The following is a 17701-nucleotide window of genomic DNA, read 5'->3' as shown; positions in this document are numbered from 1 at the left end:
TCTCGGTTCGCTATCTTAATGAGCTAGGGGTGTGAAAAGATTTGTAAAGTGTTCAAGAGGCGTTTGAGATTTGAAAACATGACTTCAATTTTGTATATCGGAGAATTAATGGTAAATATTCGGGTCATGGTTCACCAGGATTGGCAAAGACCTGGAGTTTAATTTTGAAAGGTAGAAGATGATTGATTCCAAATGTCACAGCAACAGCAGTGCTAAAAGGGGTATAGAAAGTAAAGTTAGGAAAGGACAAAGCTGGAGCTTTCTTTCGATATTGACTGCTGTCGTCAATTATAGTTTGAAAATACCAAAGGGGCTAAGTGTTAAAATATCATAAACAGATTTGAATCGTCCATAATTGGGTACCACGCACCATTGCTGAGAATCCTAGAGAAGAGACTGGGCAATTAAACCTAAAATGTTAAACACTGTTTCCTAACAGCAACTCAAACGAAAACGTTTCCTTCTCGCGATTAAAATTCTCGTAATTGGCGCCTGGCCTCTGTGACACCACTGTGCAACTGATCCATTCAAGCTTCCAATATTCATCTCTGCGTTTAACGGATCTCAAGTTAGGTTCATAACATGTGGCCTGTCTCTCGATTTTGCACCGTAAATGCATTATCTCTGCTTTCGCGTATTAATCCTTCATTTCACGTTTCACACCGCTCTGGCTAACGAAGACGTACCATTGTCGTTTATAACACGTAATTGACCGCTATTATTATTACACGTCGTATACACGAAAGAGAACTACCCGGGTGCATGGCTAGTAAAATGCTCTCGTTAAAGTTTAACCTCGCTCGATAACCGCATCCTCCTCGTCTCGCGATCGCTCAGATCACCCTCTCGAATCGCCATACTGAATTACTCTACCCATCGAAACTGACTCTCATTGTTTACAAAAAAGAAAAAAGAAATCACGCGACTAAACTTGAATACCAGCGAAAAGACGTTTCCTCGAGAGTTCCGTGAATAGTAGTGTTCCGTGGTACATAATGGGTTAACAGTCTCATTACTCCGGCGTAACATTTGCCATCCAGTTTCAACAACTTGGGCCACAATTCGAATCCGCTTCGTCGAATCGAAACACCGTGTATACCTCAGGAACAAGACCGTCGGGCGTTCTCCTCGCAAATTGAACGTCTATTCAAACTTCCGCGCGTGCCATTCAAACCAGTCCCGGCTGGATATTAACGGGGTGAGATCCCGAGGCCTGGTAAAAGAGGAAATAGGGATCCTTCGAGGAAGCGTGATCACTGATAAGCCTTCTATCCGTTCGTTCAGGGTTAGGTCTGGTGTGAGTGGGGGGCCTGTCGCGTCTTCTTGCTCCCTGACAATCGATATCACGTCTGCAATCCACCGGCAACGATGTAACTCTCGAGATACACGGTATTGGCAGACGTTGCTCGGACATGCGCCATTTTTTGCAAATACCATCGTAAGAACGCGATGGTCCATGGGGCCATGTTCGCACCAGGACGACGAACACCCCCTGTCCCTTCGACCCAAGTGGATTACCTCGACACAGTGGCGCGAGAACTGATTGGTTGGCGGTTGGCTCCACGTGGCTTTCCGTGGTCCTCTTCTGCGGGGACATTTCGGTCTCGAGGAATGCCTCTAAGGGACTTGGGTCAGGGGAGCAGGGGGTACATCGAAAGCTATGAAAAGTTGGATCGAAGCCTTAGAAATATAAGGTTGATTTCATTCTTTTTTTAGTTTACGTTTGTACACGGTTGTGACGAGGCGGAGACACGTGTACCCCTTGGGCGCCATATTGGTCGGGACACTCGTAAATATGAAAAATTAGAAGTCGAATATTTGAACGATGCGAGTAAAGAAACACTTGCGAACGAAATTGAGACTCTTTTCAATTTTAATTCGAGATTCATCCGTGACAGAAACTATGTAGACTATCGTGTACGAGAACATCCATGGATGAATTTTGAACGGAGTCGATTGTTAATAAAAAATCAAATTTCGATTGAAATCGAAGTATTTTTACGCTCGGTCGATAATACATTATTCGTGTACTAAAAGCACATTTTTGAACACGCAATTCCACGATGATAAAATTTTGAAGAATCGTGAATATTTGACGATATAACCCATTAACGGTCTCTTGGGGAAGCTAAGAGGATTTGCTGGTACTTCGATTTCGCTTTGTCAAAGAGGAACCGTTGAAAAGGAAAGAAAAGGTACCGGAATTACACACGTAGACTGCCTTGTGCATTTCCCAACAATAATGACTCCCCTTCTTATCATTTGAACATTCTCCTCTCTGAACGAGACCTACGTTACTTACCCAACAATTTTATCTTAACTGTCTACGTAATGTCTCAAGGAAGGGGACGTTGGATAAATACTTTCCTCAAAAAAATGGCACAGTTGGCGCCTAGGCGTACCATTTCTACCAATTCTTTGGAATAACAGTGATCGATGGGATACAAACTCGTCCCTATCGGTTTTTGTGTCTGTGTAATAAAGCTTGAAATATTTTAATGGACGCTCGAATGGAGTGCATCCCCTTCGGTTCGTCGCCATCAAGGGCGCCGGCTGCTCTGGGTAATAGGCAGTCGAAGAGGGATTCGTTCCCTTCGCGTTCGGGGGAATGGTCGTTCGAGAAAAAAGAGTTAATCAGTCGAGACTGGATCGAACCGGGACCAAAGCCCGGATGTGATCTTCTCCGTGACACTTTGAGCGCAGGCACTCCCGATAAAAAGTGGCCGTTCCTCGGATACGGTCCTTCCGTAAATGACGGGAATGCATGTCCAGGACGATGGAGGACTCGCATCATCTTGATCCGTGGCGGCCTCGACGATTGGAAGTTTATTTTGTCCTCCCTCGATTTCGTTCAACGGTAACGCAGGATGAGCGAAAATGTTTCGAGAAACAGGGAGGATATTGTTATAAATCAAGACCGGTGAATTTTATTTTTAAAAAAGAAATTTTATTTTCATGAGTTGGCCTTCAATCGTTTGGTAAATATTCAGGTTATTTTCTTCGAAGCTTTCAACATTCAGTGATATCTTCTTCAAATGTATCGTGATTGAAAGATACAAAATCCAAGGATGTCTTCTTCAAAGATCTACATTTTTGCAAAACCACAATAGTTGCCTTCTCTCGTAAATCGAATTGTATGTTTCATTGAGATTAGTGTAGGTTCTCCCATTTTCAAGTGACAGTTTCTACCCCGGATACAAGTAACGGAACGATATTTTGCTCTACAAATTTGCCGAAAAAATAATCGTCGATATTGTTGAATTTGAATAAATTGAAACACTTTAGGGTATAAGTAGATCGATCGAGTGTTGTTTCGACTTATCGTTAGCATCGAACCGATAAAATTATATACAGAAGATGAAACGGTGAATGAATAAATATTCCAAAAGGCAAATTTGCTGAAGAAATTGATCGAAGACACTCTTGTATTTGAGCAAATTAAAAAACTGTCCCAATGTGCAAATTTTCTGGACAAGTAATCGTGGATATTGTTGAATTCGAACAAATTAAAAAACTCTAGAGTGCCAGATCCATCGAGCAGAGGGAAGATTCAGGGAATACTGGTGGTAGCAAAAGATACCAACAATGTGGAATATGGTACCAGAGTGTTGAGGAAAGAGTTTCACAGCAATTATGATTATTAACTCTTAGTGACTTAATGCAGAAATACCGTGAACCAAGTAACCGTAAACGCAAACCTTCCCAGGCATGACGCGCAGATACGTATCCGGCACAGTCGTACGAGTAATTAGAAACGCGCAATTAAGGGGAATTCAAGGTGGTGTCGCACTTCGCGGCGACGAATTTCCTGGTGAGAGATTATCTGGCCGAAGCCTGGGCAAAACGGTCCAGGAAGAGCCCAGAAAGTGCAGCTGATCGCTCCTCTCGACGATATATTTAACGACGTAACCATTGTAAACGTGCACGTACCTCGAGGAAAAGTCTTTCCGAGAGCTTCTAGCTAAGAGCATTTTATTGAAGTCGGAGAGATTTGAGTTTTAGGTATCGTACACACTGGTTCGATCTATCTGGACGAGAAAGTTTCCGTTGGATTTGAAACTTACAGGTTATGAGATTCAACAAGGTTGGGAATGTATTATTGCATCGATGCAACACGAGCTCAAGGATACAATTAGGAACAGGAACAGGGAAATCGTGTCGAAAGTCCGAGTTCTTTGCGGTTACGGATTCGAATGGACGTTTTGCTCTTCCACGTCAGCATGAACAACGCTTTAAGATATCTCTGGGAATTCTAGGGGACAATCGCGACGACCGAGGCGAAAAAGAGATGCATCGTCTTAAGAATATCGCGAAGACCGTGATTACTTTCTTGCTATCTTGGAGAATGTGGCCGGTTGCGATAAGAAATGATAGAAGCGGCTTGAGATACGCAATGGTCCAGCGGAGAGCGTACAGGGAACGACTTAATGGCACCGTGGTGGAACGAGGGAATTGCTGAAACACCGTGACCGTTAACATTCCCTTAAACGCGGAGATAACATTCCTAATTGCACATTCGATTTTCGTTACGCCGATGTATACGATTGTTTTCGTTCGTTGACCGTGACGTCCATTTGGAGGGCGTTAGCCTTCCATTTGTACAATGTGACTATGATTGTACCAAAAAATTACCAGTCGAAGTGTGTTCTTATCGAACTCGTAGAGCTGTTCTTGCTCGAAAAATACGACTACAATTGACTCAAGAAAGTTATCACTCGATGATTTCGTACGCGTAAAGCCATTCTTCCACTTGAGCAATACGATCGAAAAATGTTTATTCGACAATCGCTCGCAAGTTGAACCTTTAAGTCGTCTTCCCACTTGATTAATGCGACCATGACTCTTTTGAAAAGAATAATGTTTCTTTTACTCGAAGAAACATTTGCACTTCTTCCGTTATGGCGATCTCAAAGCAATCCTTCTGTAATTAATCAGCAGACTACTGGCCGTGTTTTCTATTTGTACACGATTTCTATTCGGGTCTTCCTTTATTCCATGGGATTCGTTTAGGCGAAAGAATCTTGATATAATAAATCGGCGACAAACGTCTGGAGCCTTCCAATCGGTTCTTCTTCCGCGCCAGGATCGTCGTAACGATGAACCATTACGACGGAACCGCGCCAAAGGACGCCGGTACTTTTTTATTTCGTTTTTACGTCCCTGCTGGCAGAATAAATCAGTCCGCGGCAGTCGAAGACAATGGCGTTTTAAGCGACCGGCCGGGGGAACAATGGCGGGCGTCGCGAAGATGTAAAAGAAAGTAGTCTCCGCAGAACCGTCGTAAAAGGAGCGATTATTTTCTGCGTCGTGTTCGCGAACACCCGGCGATAAGACAATCGGATACGTTCGTAGGGAATCCACGAGTCGCGCGATCGACGAATTAAAATCCGCTCGATGACGATCCGTCGGGAACACGGCCAAACGCGCGCTTTTACAGTGTTTTTTACGCGACGCGATAAAAGAATATCCGGTCCCGGGGCATGGAAAAATAGTGTCCCGCGATATAACGACGTAGGTCAATACTACGTGAGAAAGTAAATCGAAAATGTAAAATAACGTTTCTTCGTACGAGGATTCGTATCTCGGTAAATCGAGGTCGAAAAACGTTCGGGGCACCGCGCTCACGGCGGTCACGGCGGTCACGGCGGTCACGGCGGTCACAGCGCTCACAGCGGTCACAGCGGTCACGGCGCTCCCAGCGCTCACGGCGGTCACAGCGCTCCCAGTGGTGCGCCTCCCCTCTCTTTAACGTCGATTATCTCGAGAACGGAGACTCGCACAAGAAAACTTCATTCCACCTTTTCGATTCAGTTTTTCACAGAGAATATTTCCACGTGGTTTAAATCTTCGAACGGAGGGGGGGGGGGGCGGTGTTGATCCAGGACAATGGTAAACGCCTTTCGCGCGGCGAGAAGTTCGCGACAAAGGCCGGGGAACGCGAGAGCGGAAATAGAAAGGATTTGGTTAGCTTCCGTTAGCGATGGCAAATTGGCCGCGTCGATTTAATATTCGCGCGCGACGGAGGACGCCGATCCGCCCCCTCAAAGGAATCGAATGACTTTCAGATGAGCCTTCCGCGATGATAAGTCCGCGGTTTCTTCGACAAAGGAAGGCATTTCCATTCGGGAACCGTTCCTTTTCAGACGACGTAAGAGTTTAATGAATTTCAGGGCATTCCGTTCACGGCAATAACTTCACAAAGAAAAATCCCTCCGAGGCAGCTCTGCCCGGACGAAGAATATTTTTTACGGACGGAAACTTTCTCCGCCTCGCTCTTTCCCTTTCCCAACGGGGATTTCGTCCGGCGGGGAAAACGAATGGCCATCAAATTCCTCACCAGTGAGGGGGGGAGGGGGGAAGATCGATCTTGTTAAAGATGGGAGCGTGTCTCTCCGAGTTGCTGCGCGTGCCGCGTTCGTCGTCGGATGAATCGAATACTTCTCGGATGAAATCAAATTTCCCTTGGCGAGCCAACGAGTTTTGTCAATTCTTTTCCACGACTAATTCAATCGGGAAGCCGAGAGGCTTTCGCCTCGCTCGTCCAATGAAATTTTATTAACTCGCCGCGACTCGCGTCCGTAGGAACGCTTGAGAGGAAATAAAATACTCTTGTCTACAAAAGTGTCGTTGCGCACAGAATATAATAGTGACATTCTTACCGTCTCTATAGAAATATTTTTATACATTTATACGGAGGCTGTCCCTAAATATATGTTTGTATATTTATACAAGCTATTGTGCGGGCTAATTATAAAACCTGGGATAAATTATTTTCCAAGATACAAAATAATTTATAAAAGAAAACATGGAATAGCTCTTATGGGATCATATTTTGGTAATCCCCGTGTGGAAAAAAAAATATATAAAAACTCGTAACTTTTTCTCAATCGGAGTTTAAATTAATAATGGAACAACATACTTTGTTCAATTTATTAAATGGTGTGATAGAATGATTTTTCACGCAGGCACTTGTATCATTACACAAAGTCCCTTACGTTACTCGATTTAAAGTAATTTTTCAATAAACTCTACAGACGTTTTATTCGGAGAGTAAAGAATTTTCTTAATGACAAGTACAATCGGTTAGGTTTGTCTTGACCACCGAGGCAAGAAAAATTGTTCCATATCTTTTTAATATTTTGATGAAATAACCTGGATCGATGAGTGATTCTTCATAATATCAAAAATATTCTCGTTGTCGCTTATATATACTTTCAAAATAAAATTCAAAAATCAGAACCGCCAACTATGAATAAAAATGACTCTTTCTGGAAATATTACCAGACCTCAAGAAAAGCTACTAATATTAATAGCTGTACTGTAAAATATCATATAGACACATGTAAGAGTAAAATTTTTCTTAATATGAAAAATTCTCGAGTAATCACTTCTCGTGTATAAAGTGTACTCTAAGTGCCTCGCATAAAAGTTAAAACTCAGAACTGCTAATTATCAATGAAAATATCTCGAAAGAAGCTATCAATATTTGTCAAAAACTTACCCTCTGATACATTTCAAAGAAATACTGTCCAAAGTAAAAACACCTTGAAAAAGCCCGCCATATTTTTTAAAGAGTATACGAGGTTTGTTCAAAAAGTATCGCGAATTTTGAATTTTCGCGGGTTACGTATATTCGAATTTCGATCTTTTTGTGGCTTTATGTTGGTACTCATGTCTCTCACTTATGCCGACAAGCTCGGCCATTTTGAATGTTCACTTAATGGTTGACAGCTGCTTTGCTTGCACGTGTTTTGGATCGTCTTCGATTTTTACCTATTAAGAAAAATGGATCAAAGAACCTGTATCAAATTTTGTGTGAAAAACGAAATTAAGTGCGCGGATGCATTCCGAATGTTGACTGTGGCATACGGAGAAGCTACCTTGGACCGAAGCAACGTTTATCGGTGGTACAAAATGTTCTCAGAAGGCCGAGAAGATGGGAACGACAAAGAGCGTGCCGGACGCCCGAGCACTTCAACAACAGACGAAAAAATTAATGAAGTGGAGAAAATGATATTGGCCAATCGTCGAATCACCGTTAGAGAAGTTGCTGAGGACCTAAACATATCGATTGGCTCGTGCCATTCGATTTTTATCAATGATTTGGGCATGAGACGGGTCGCCCCTGCTCACACATCCTTGCTTGTGCGCGACTTTTTGGCCAAAAACAACACACTAATGATGCCGCAGCCACCGTATTCCCCAGATCTGGCCCCCTGCGACTTTTTCTTGTTCCCTAAACTGAAGAGGCCCATGAAAGGACGACGTTACGCTACGCTTGACGAGATAAAGACGGCATCGAAGGAGGAGCTGAAAAGGATACAAAAAAATGATTTTTTGAAGTGCTTCGAAGATTGGAAAAACCGTTGGCACAAGTGTATAATATCTCATGGGGATTACTTTGAAGGGGACAAAATAGATATTCATGAATAAATAAATAATTTTTGAAAAAACACAAAATTCGCGATACTTTTTGAACACACCTCGTACATCTGCGCGTAACTGGTGCGCAAACATATCGTAAAATCGTCGACTGTAAAATATCATGTAGAGACATGTTAGAGTCGAGTTTGAGAGGTTGAACCGTACCAGGAGGCCAATACCTCGATTCATGACTCGTCGTAAAGCCGCGTTTCCACTTGCCGTACGTGAGGAGAGAAACGTTCGATGGTAAAGAAACGGGACACACGCTCGTGTTTACGCTTTCCAGTGAAGCGTCACGCGAGCAGAACGAAACATGAGAGAGAGAAAGAGAGAGAGAGAGAGAGAGAGAGAGAGAGAGAGAGAGAGAGAGAGAGAGAGAGACCCTTTCTCGGGATCTGGAATAACGGAAAGTCGTTGGCGAGAGCTCAACCGTGAACTTTACGCGGTAATCCCCGGCACCTGCGACAGTTTTGGGCGAAATTCCGTCCCTTAGGCCCGCGGCTTAGCCCGCGCTACAAATTTCTGCTCGAACGCCGATCGGGGAGGTCCTTAAGGCGCGTTACACGCGATACCGCCGGTTACACGATCGGTTCCGACCTGGTAACTTCGTAGTTTACATCCCCCCGCTCTTATCGTGGCCCAAGTGCCGCTAATACGCGCCCAACCGCTCGGTGCACACGATACATTCCGCGATCGTGGGCTCTCTGCGATTATCGCGCGCCGCGTTCTCCATGACTCGCGTCGCCCGCAAAATTGGAGAACCTGGAATATGAGTGGTTGGGGGGATGGTTGGAGCCGCTCGTCGGAACTACGGTCGGAGAAGTGACACGAGATTTCGCGACGCGGGTATGCGTGGAGCTCTGATACGGATTTTATGGAGAATATCGTGGCGAGGAGGGATCATACGAAGGACGACACTATCGGTCGTAACTAGATTTTTTAAATGTCGAATTTTACGTGTCGCATCACCGATGGAAGAATTTACCAAGTGTCTCTGCTGGATTGATTGTTAGGCATCGTGGGAATAATGTAGTGGGTTTTAGATCATAGTGGTTTGTCACTATTTACTTATAATTGGTTGCTCGATCAGTTTTGTCGTTCGATAAGAAATGGAGCTATCAGGTTCGTTGTTTTATTTTTTCAATGATTTTTCATTGAAGTTTCATGTAAATCTCTCGACTCGTTCGTATATTTACAGTTGTTCAAAGTTCAGGTGTCGTAGGATTCTTTTGCAATGGAAGAAACGACGAAACTTCTCGAACAACCTGGTATTATAAAATATAGTATTTTTGAGAAATTAGTCGTGGAAAATTAAAAGGAATTGTATTTCACTTATTACAATAAGTGAAATGTCCACGTTTCTTATAATGGAAAAAACGACAATACTTATTTGACAACCTAGTATTTTATATTTTTATTCTTATACAGATTTTCGCTCGATTCGCAATACCGAAGGAGTGACTTGCCAAAAATATTCTCGACAAGGTAAATTAGCATACCAACATACATGCACTCACCTATTTACTTTATGTAAATGGTATAAACGGCAAAGTAAAAATGTCGCGATTATATCGTTTGTTCCAATATAATGGAAACAAACTTTTGAAATTCGTGGCTATTAATCATTCTTGCGACTGTACAAAGTAGGGTGGAAATGGTAGTATATACAAGGTGTGATTTTACAGGTAAAAATAAGGAAAAGATCAGTGCGAATCTGTTTTTTTTTTTTGTGGTGTAATTCTCTTTAAAATATTTGGTTCAAATCTCCTTTCTTTAGCGTAATTCTCTTAAAAATTTGGGTGTATTGTTTCTTTAAAAATTCTCTTTGTTGGTATAATTTTGTCTAAAATTCTTGATTTGAATCTCTTCTCTTTTGTAGCATAATTTTCAGTTAAAAATTTGGTGTGAAATCTCTGCAGAAAAAATTGGTGTAAAATTCTTATCTTCTTTGGTGTAATTCTCTTCAAACATTTGGTGTAAATCTCCTTTCCTTAGTGTAATTCTCTTAATAAGTTTGGGTGCAATACTTTTCTAAAAATCTAATTTAAATTTCTTCTCTTCTTTGGCGCAATTCTCCTGAGGAGAATTATTAATACTCTCCTAAAATTTGGTGTAAATCTCTGTAAAGAAATTAACACGTCTTCTCTTTCTCGGTGTAACTTTCTTTAAAACATTTCATGTAAATCTCTTCTCTTTTTCAGTATGATCCTAGTCTAAAAATTTCGTGTAAATCTCTTCAGAAGAAATTGGTATAAAATTCTTCTCTTCCTTGGTGTGATTCTCTTCTAAGAACTTAGCGTTACGACATTTCTACATAGTTTTACATAGAATAGGAATTCTCCGAATGAAATTGTTCCAAGAAAGTTAATCGGTGAGTGAAAACTACAATGAATAGTTCAGCTCGCTGATTAATTCACAACGGACAAATCGATGACTTGACGATCGAACGCGATCGTTCAAATTCGCGCTCCTTCTCGAGGCTGCATAAATCACGCATTAATCATTCGTTATACAAATTACGCGGATGTTCATTATTCGATCTATATAAACATTGCATAAAATCACGCGCGCCGCGTAAAGCGTGTTAGCGCCTAACGATTCGCGCGTAATCAAACAAATCGAGCTACAGGGACGCGTTACATGCGCGACCTAAACGCGATATAATTACGTTCGGCCGCGATATCCATTTCGAGTCGACCGATCATTAACACGTAATCACGGGCATTAGCTCGACCGCACCGTTGCACAAGCGAATTTTATCGCTTGCAAGCATCGGGACCCGCGAACAATCACGATCCCGAACCTGTGGAGAGCCGAGAGGTGTGAAAGATTAAACAACCGCCAGAGTGTTCTTGATTAAACCAACGCGTTGGTGTCCGCGGTTGAATGAAACATACGCTTGGAAATTGATCGAATCCTCTCCCGACGTGAGAAAAATCAGCTACGACGACGAAAGGGTTGTTCACCGAACTTAACTGTCTTCTCAACAATTGGAACATTAAGGGAGGGCATCCGGCTGAAAATCAACGCCTGGTCATTTTTCAAATAAATATTTTTCGAAATAATCTTGAAACTAGTACTTTTACGCAGAATCGAATTATGTAGAAATGAATATTCCAACTTTCATTTTCGAGTAAGAAAAAAAAAACGCTTTAAGTGTTATATAAGTAAGATGTTATCTTCCTTGACTAATTGTAAGTAGTCTTGTTCGACGTTGAAACGATACTTGTGAAACAAATTTTGCAAACGTAATTAAGCTGAGAGTAATAGTAGGATCAATGCCAAGTGTATTATTTAGTGGATAGCAACAATGAACAATAATTGGTTGTTTAAAAAAGGAGAAGGAAAAATGGAGTCTAGGCTGGTTTAATTTTTATTCTGTTTTATTTATGTTTTCGACCGTTTCTTTGCATATATGCACTGTCGTATTACTTTATGCAGAGATTATTCTCTATATAATTTTGAAAATTGACTGTTGTGTAAACACACAGGATGTGGAGGAAATTGTAGTATACTAGAGCAAGCTGTGATTCTATACTAGAACGTAAGACAAAAATTTGGTATATTTTCTCGACCGAGGTACTATTTTCGAGTAAATTGACTTTGAAGTTTGTTCAACTACACAAACGATTGAATTTGACTGTCCCGTATACTATCGGTTGTCTCCATTGGAGTGTTTGTAAACATTGACGATGGCGTGGTCGAAGTAATACAAAGTTTTTCTATCGATAGTTTGTCTTTTATTTCTTATTACTTCAACTACTGCTGAAAGTGTCCTTGTTGTTGTTTACACAACTCTAAATGGAGCGTAATGTGTTGCCATTTTTCAATTTTTCAATTAAAATTGTTTGATAATTTTTTGGTTCAACTGTGTAATGTTTTGATGGTTGTCAACGTTCATAAACACTAACTTGGGCGTCAGACAATCGATAGCAGGAAACAGGATAACCAAATCGTATTCAATCGTTTTCCTAAGTGAACAAATTTAAAAATCAATTTTCTCGAGAACAGAACTCCAGAAGAAAAGATTGTGCAGAGAATTACACCAAAGAAGAGAAGAAATTTATATAAATTCTTTTCAGAGAATTACAGCAACGAAGAGTACAATTCAGAAACTCCAAGTTATTTTAATCGGCTCTATTTTTTCAAGAATTTATAATTAAAAGAATAAATTTTACCCTGGAATAGCTATTCATATTCGTTAATTTATAATATAAGTTTTATACATGCAATAGGAATGGTGACATTGTGTAAGACACATCTCATAAAGTAGAATAGATTTCAAGAGAAGTTTCACGGCCAAGTTGAAAGCATCTCTGCGTACTAATCGAATGACTCCAGTTCGATTCCCCAAGATCGAAATTCCATTTTTTCATTACAATGTGGACTATAGATTGTTTATTTCGCTCTCTCAGTCCCCTTCTAATGTTGAATTTAGTCCGTGCTGAATTTAAAAATTATGCAGTAATTATACCAAGTATTTGAACAAATATTGAGAAAGAAGTTAAGTAGTCGACCGAAATTCCCCACTAATTTTCGAGTTTAATTTCTGTGACATAATCCGTCCATTGAAAAATACATCGCTTGCGTATATCTTAGAGAATTTAGCAAAATTGAATCAGTTGAGAAGTGTTTAATACTCGTATTACACGTACATGCAGACCGGAAAGCTTCGTGAAAGTTGAATATTGGTGGAATTAAACTACACCATATACAGCAGCGCAGAAACCGGTGTTACCAAACTTCGTGAATATTACACTGGATAAATCGGACGACGACTTATACTCCTTGTAACTTTACACGAAGCTTCTCGTAAATTCTGGTACCGCGTTGATTGGATTATATATGGATTATATATATGTTCATGGACAACGAAGTTTCGGGAATTTCCAGATTGTATTATAATTACGTTTCGTGCACATTCCATAAAAATTTGACAGAAATTGCACTCGTCGAATGAGAATTCAATTATCGTTAATTGCTCCAAATTTGGTGAAAAGTTTCGTAGAATTTGTAATCTGTAATCAACTTTTCCAATACGTCGATTCTCAGTCAGTATACAAAGTCAACGTCAATTGCAAAGTTCTCTCAACAATTGTACGAGTTGCGCTATACGTACCATGATTCTACAACGAACCGGGAATCTCGTAATTCCATTTTCTATTCGCTACGGATCGCTCTTCCATCCGCCATTAATTTGCCAGAGGCGTAACAAGTACGCGCAATAATTAAATCTAAACTCCTGGATGAAACCTCTGTGCAATAGCTGAAGCAATTGCCATTAATCGACCCCGTCAATTCAGCGATTAAACATTCAGGAAACTCATTCGTTATCTTACCGATTCGCTTAATACTTGAGTCTTTCTTAAGATAACAAATTTAAAAAAAAAATTATCCGTGAACAACGAGAAAAATGTATTCACCCCTAGGTTTGTTTCGTGGAAATATACGATGTAATTAAAATCATGGGGCAATTGTAGAAGTTTTATTTTATTTTACAATTTTTCTTGCTACAATGAGGGAAAAACAGATTCAAGTACACGAGGTTTGGACAGTAATATTTTTCATTTCTTGTTGTAATATGTTTAACGGATGATTCGTTCGAAACAGTGTAGTTTATTGGGCAAAAGGTCAACAGAATATTGTTAATTTTCTTTTTCGATAAATATGATTCTTACACCGATTCCAGAATTACCAAAGTAGAAAAGAGTTTCTCTGATGCGGACAGTAAATACCAATATACGCATTCCGAACTGGCAGCGCCGATTCCATAAATCAACGATATTGCACCGTGGACTGGTTCGCCAGGAACCAATATCGGGGCCACTTACGATTTATCCATATTCATTAGCGGGTCACACCAACGCCGCCCACCAATCAGCTCCGATAATTATCCACGTAATTAGGCCGGACCCCAGCTCAAACATACCTGTTTCGCACTATGCTGGTCCCCGCGATTGCGTTTTGTATTTCACTTATTCGAAAACGCAGCAATTGCATCGATGATCGCTTTTCCAAGCCGCATACAAAACCTAGCTCGTTCGCTATAAAAGTGTATTTTTTTTTCTACTCGAAACGGTCACAAAATATTCATGAAAAACGGTTTAGCGAACAAACGTATTCTTAGTCGAATGTTTCAATCCTGATTTTTGGCTGCTCGTTAAAACAGAATATTGCAAAGATTATTTTTAATAAAAATTGACGTTTATTATCGACGGATGAACGTCGAACGTGGATAAAACTAATATACAGTGTGCAACGAAATCGCTTTTAAGTCGAAGCAATAATTGGCCGTGACTCTTGCACAAATTCAAATTTATTTGTGCAATCGAATTGATGTGTAACTTGGCGCGTGTATGTTTGAGTAATGGTTAACCGTTTAATGAAAGCGCGGACACGTTTTCGAAGTAAAGAAAAAATGTCGAATTGTCACCAAATTTTGCAGCTCGTGACTTTGTCGCGACCCCTTAAATTAGCACGTAAACCGTGGCTTTAACGACGAATCGGCTTTCATTGGCTCGAGCGGTCAGCAGATTCTCTTCGTCGCCGGGAATCTGGAAAATTTTCACGGTAGAAGAGGGATTTTCGATGCGAGCTTTCAGCCGCGCGGTAATCGGTCGAAAATCAAAATTCCACTGTTGGTTTGTGCGCTTTCGAGTCGCGGCGCGCGCTGCCAATTAGTCGACAGAGCGAGAAGCCCGTTCGAAATTTTTCGTAACTGCATCGTCAGTGGCTTTTGTTCGCCCATTCGTGACGATTAACAATATCCGTGTTTCACGGTTTAACTATTGTGGTGAAAATTTCGAACGGGGTGAGTTTTTCAATCGGTACTCGGTAAGGGGTATACTCGACCTTAAATATCAACAATTGAACCTTTTCTTTTTTTTTTTAGACTCAAAAAATTTGCAAGCAGTATGTCGACAGATCATCCTCTTTTGGAACGATGATAAATAATTTTTAAGAAACTTAGAAATGCACGAAGAATAATAGAAAAGTTTAAGATTTCTAATCTGGTTGATTATTACTTTCATCAAAAATATATCAGTCGTTCAAAATTCGTATTACTATTGCGTCGTATTAGCGTAATTATTTTTCATCGCTCCGTCTACCAGCAGATGATTTCCCGCGAAATGTCTGATATAATATAGGTAGATTGTTTAAAAATATATAGGAGCTTTTTCAGGGTTAATTCCTTGCATCGATACAAATCAAAAAGTCCTCTTCAACTTCACAATCCGAGCAGTTAAAGTCTTTGCACGATTGCTCCGAAATTGCATCTGCAAACTTCAACTTATAAATTATCAAAAGGACTTTCCTTATTCTATTCACTCGAATCGTTGATTCTGACAAAGATACCACATTTTTATCAACACATGTATCGCAAAAAGAAATTAGGACCTAAATCTTTACAAAGATTCATTCCTAGATGCGATTGTCACCAGTATCAGTTATTTTTCATTCGATATCATCAATCATCATCTTCTGAACATCGTACAGGTAGAAAATGCTCAAAAGAGAGAGAGAGAGAGAGAATCACCGTGTCGATCGAGAGCGTTTATGGCATTTTTTGGCCCGTAAACCCCAGCGATCTCTCCAAAGCCTCAATAGATGATTCAAACAAGAAAAATGAAGCGGCAACGTTCTTCATAGTTGAATTACGAGCTTTCGAGCGTTTCCAGTCTTTTCGCGCAAACGTTTCACCCCCTCCACCGCCCCACCCTCTACGATTGCAACGATCGAGAGGACCATTTCAACCCCTCTGTTCGTTTCGTAATGTTGTATCGACGAGCTGACCATGCGAACGTTTCATCCGTGTTTTACTGCGTTCCAATTCCGCGTTGTTTATCCGACGAGCTGTGCACGAACAGGAAAGTTTTGCCAGCGATCAGAATAACGGCTAATAGAACGGGTTATCTTGCAATCGGGCCCGATGGAGCGCTTGTTTTTCTTCGTAAGCGCGCCACTTCGAGCGGCGAGCGCGAAACGTTTTCGACGCCGAAAAACGACAATTAAGCGGGGAATTTTGGTCGTTCGGTTTGGATTCGTCGAACTAGCTTTCACAAATAATCGAGCTGAACGTGCTCTCGTTCGTAACTTGAATCAAGAGAACCGTGACTTTGATTGTTTCGTCGCAAAGACGGGATCAGAGCGATCAAAGTTTCTTAAGTAATTAAATCGTTTAAGGGTTCTTCTCTGGAGCAGTGTTTCTCAAACTGTGGTCAAGTTGGTTCGAGGTTCGCGAATTCTTCGAAGGAAAATGGAAGTAAAGGAAAAAATGCTTTCTTTGGCAAAGTAATGGCTAACTGAATGCGAGATAAGTACAATCCGAAGGGAGAGTAATTGAAATATATCAGGAACAGCTGATTTATACAGTTAGTTTAAATTAAAACTTCTATTTTCTTCCTTGTATCTTCGCGAGAATACCGCCAATGGATCGGTGAGATTCTTCCGAGGAAAATGAGTCCAAATACGAGGTTATTCGGAGTACTTTCACTTATTATATACTATAGATTTTTGAAAATTGCGTATAATTAAAATTTTGCATTTCTATTAGTGAACAAAATTCGGTTCTCTCGGCGTTTCTTGTCATTCTTCCTCGGATTGAACATGAACAAAACACATAAAATATCACTAGTGTAGTGGAATGAAAAAAATTTTTTTTTGAAAAAACTCACACAATTAAAAATACTTCGAATGTGGTCGTGTTTGTACTCATTTTTAACAGGACGATCTCAGTAATCGATTGATAATATTCTCACGAAGATACGCAGTCGAATATAATAATAAATCGCTATTACAGCTGAATTGAAAAGAAAAATGCTACTGGTAGTGTTTTATTCTTTGCAAAAATACGTGGTAAAATATTGCCTGTCGTTGGTAGTAAGAATATCGAACAAGAAACGTTCCTCTGTTAGTGGAACCTCTAAGCGAGAGGAAAGTATTCCTGAAAATTAGCGAAAGGAAAGTTTGTTCTCATAGAAACGTACTCTGATACGAGAAGTTTCCTCGAGCTGGAATTTCGTGGAAGCTACGTCGGAAGATGAATGTCACCGTTCTCGATTCAAGATCTGAATCGGTACACAGCTGCAGGAGAAGGTTGGTAAATGAGATTAGATGAAACGGTTGCTTGAAACATGACTGGGTTTCCCGTTTCAAACCTGGCGTGTCAGATTTTCCTCTCGGAGCTTATTAGCCGCTTCTTACTTAGACCGTGTGATTCCGCAGCTAACTTCAATTTTCTCAAACGCAGACTCAATTTGTTAATTATGGAAGTGTG

At 40.7% G+C, this 17701-nt stretch overlaps 2 protein-coding genes across 2 annotated transcripts in view; both read left to right on the top strand.

Annotated features, from left to right (window-relative positions):
* The window catches only part of LOC143150641 (uncharacterized), a gene marked incomplete at its 5' end in the record, with an annotated part of 264811 nt that overhangs the window by 159347 nt on the left and 87763 nt on the right, over positions 1-17701 (top strand). The gene's annotated exons all lie outside the window — the stretch shown is intronic.
* Positions 7597-8443, top strand: LOC143150193 (protein GVQW3-like). Its single transcript, XM_076318270.1, has one exon. The coding sequence runs from the start codon at positions 7786-7788 to the stop codon at positions 8431-8433; it is 648 nt and encodes a 215-aa protein (XP_076174385.1). The 5' UTR covers positions 7597-7785; the 3' UTR covers positions 8434-8443.

This window comes from Ptiloglossa arizonensis, chromosome 8 (genome assembly GCF_051014685.1).
Source record: "Ptiloglossa arizonensis isolate GNS036 chromosome 8, iyPtiAriz1_principal, whole genome shotgun sequence".
Lineage (NCBI taxonomy): Eukaryota > Metazoa > Arthropoda > Insecta > Hymenoptera > Colletidae > Ptiloglossa > Ptiloglossa arizonensis.
This window is presented reverse-complemented; position numbering and strand designations above follow the sequence as displayed.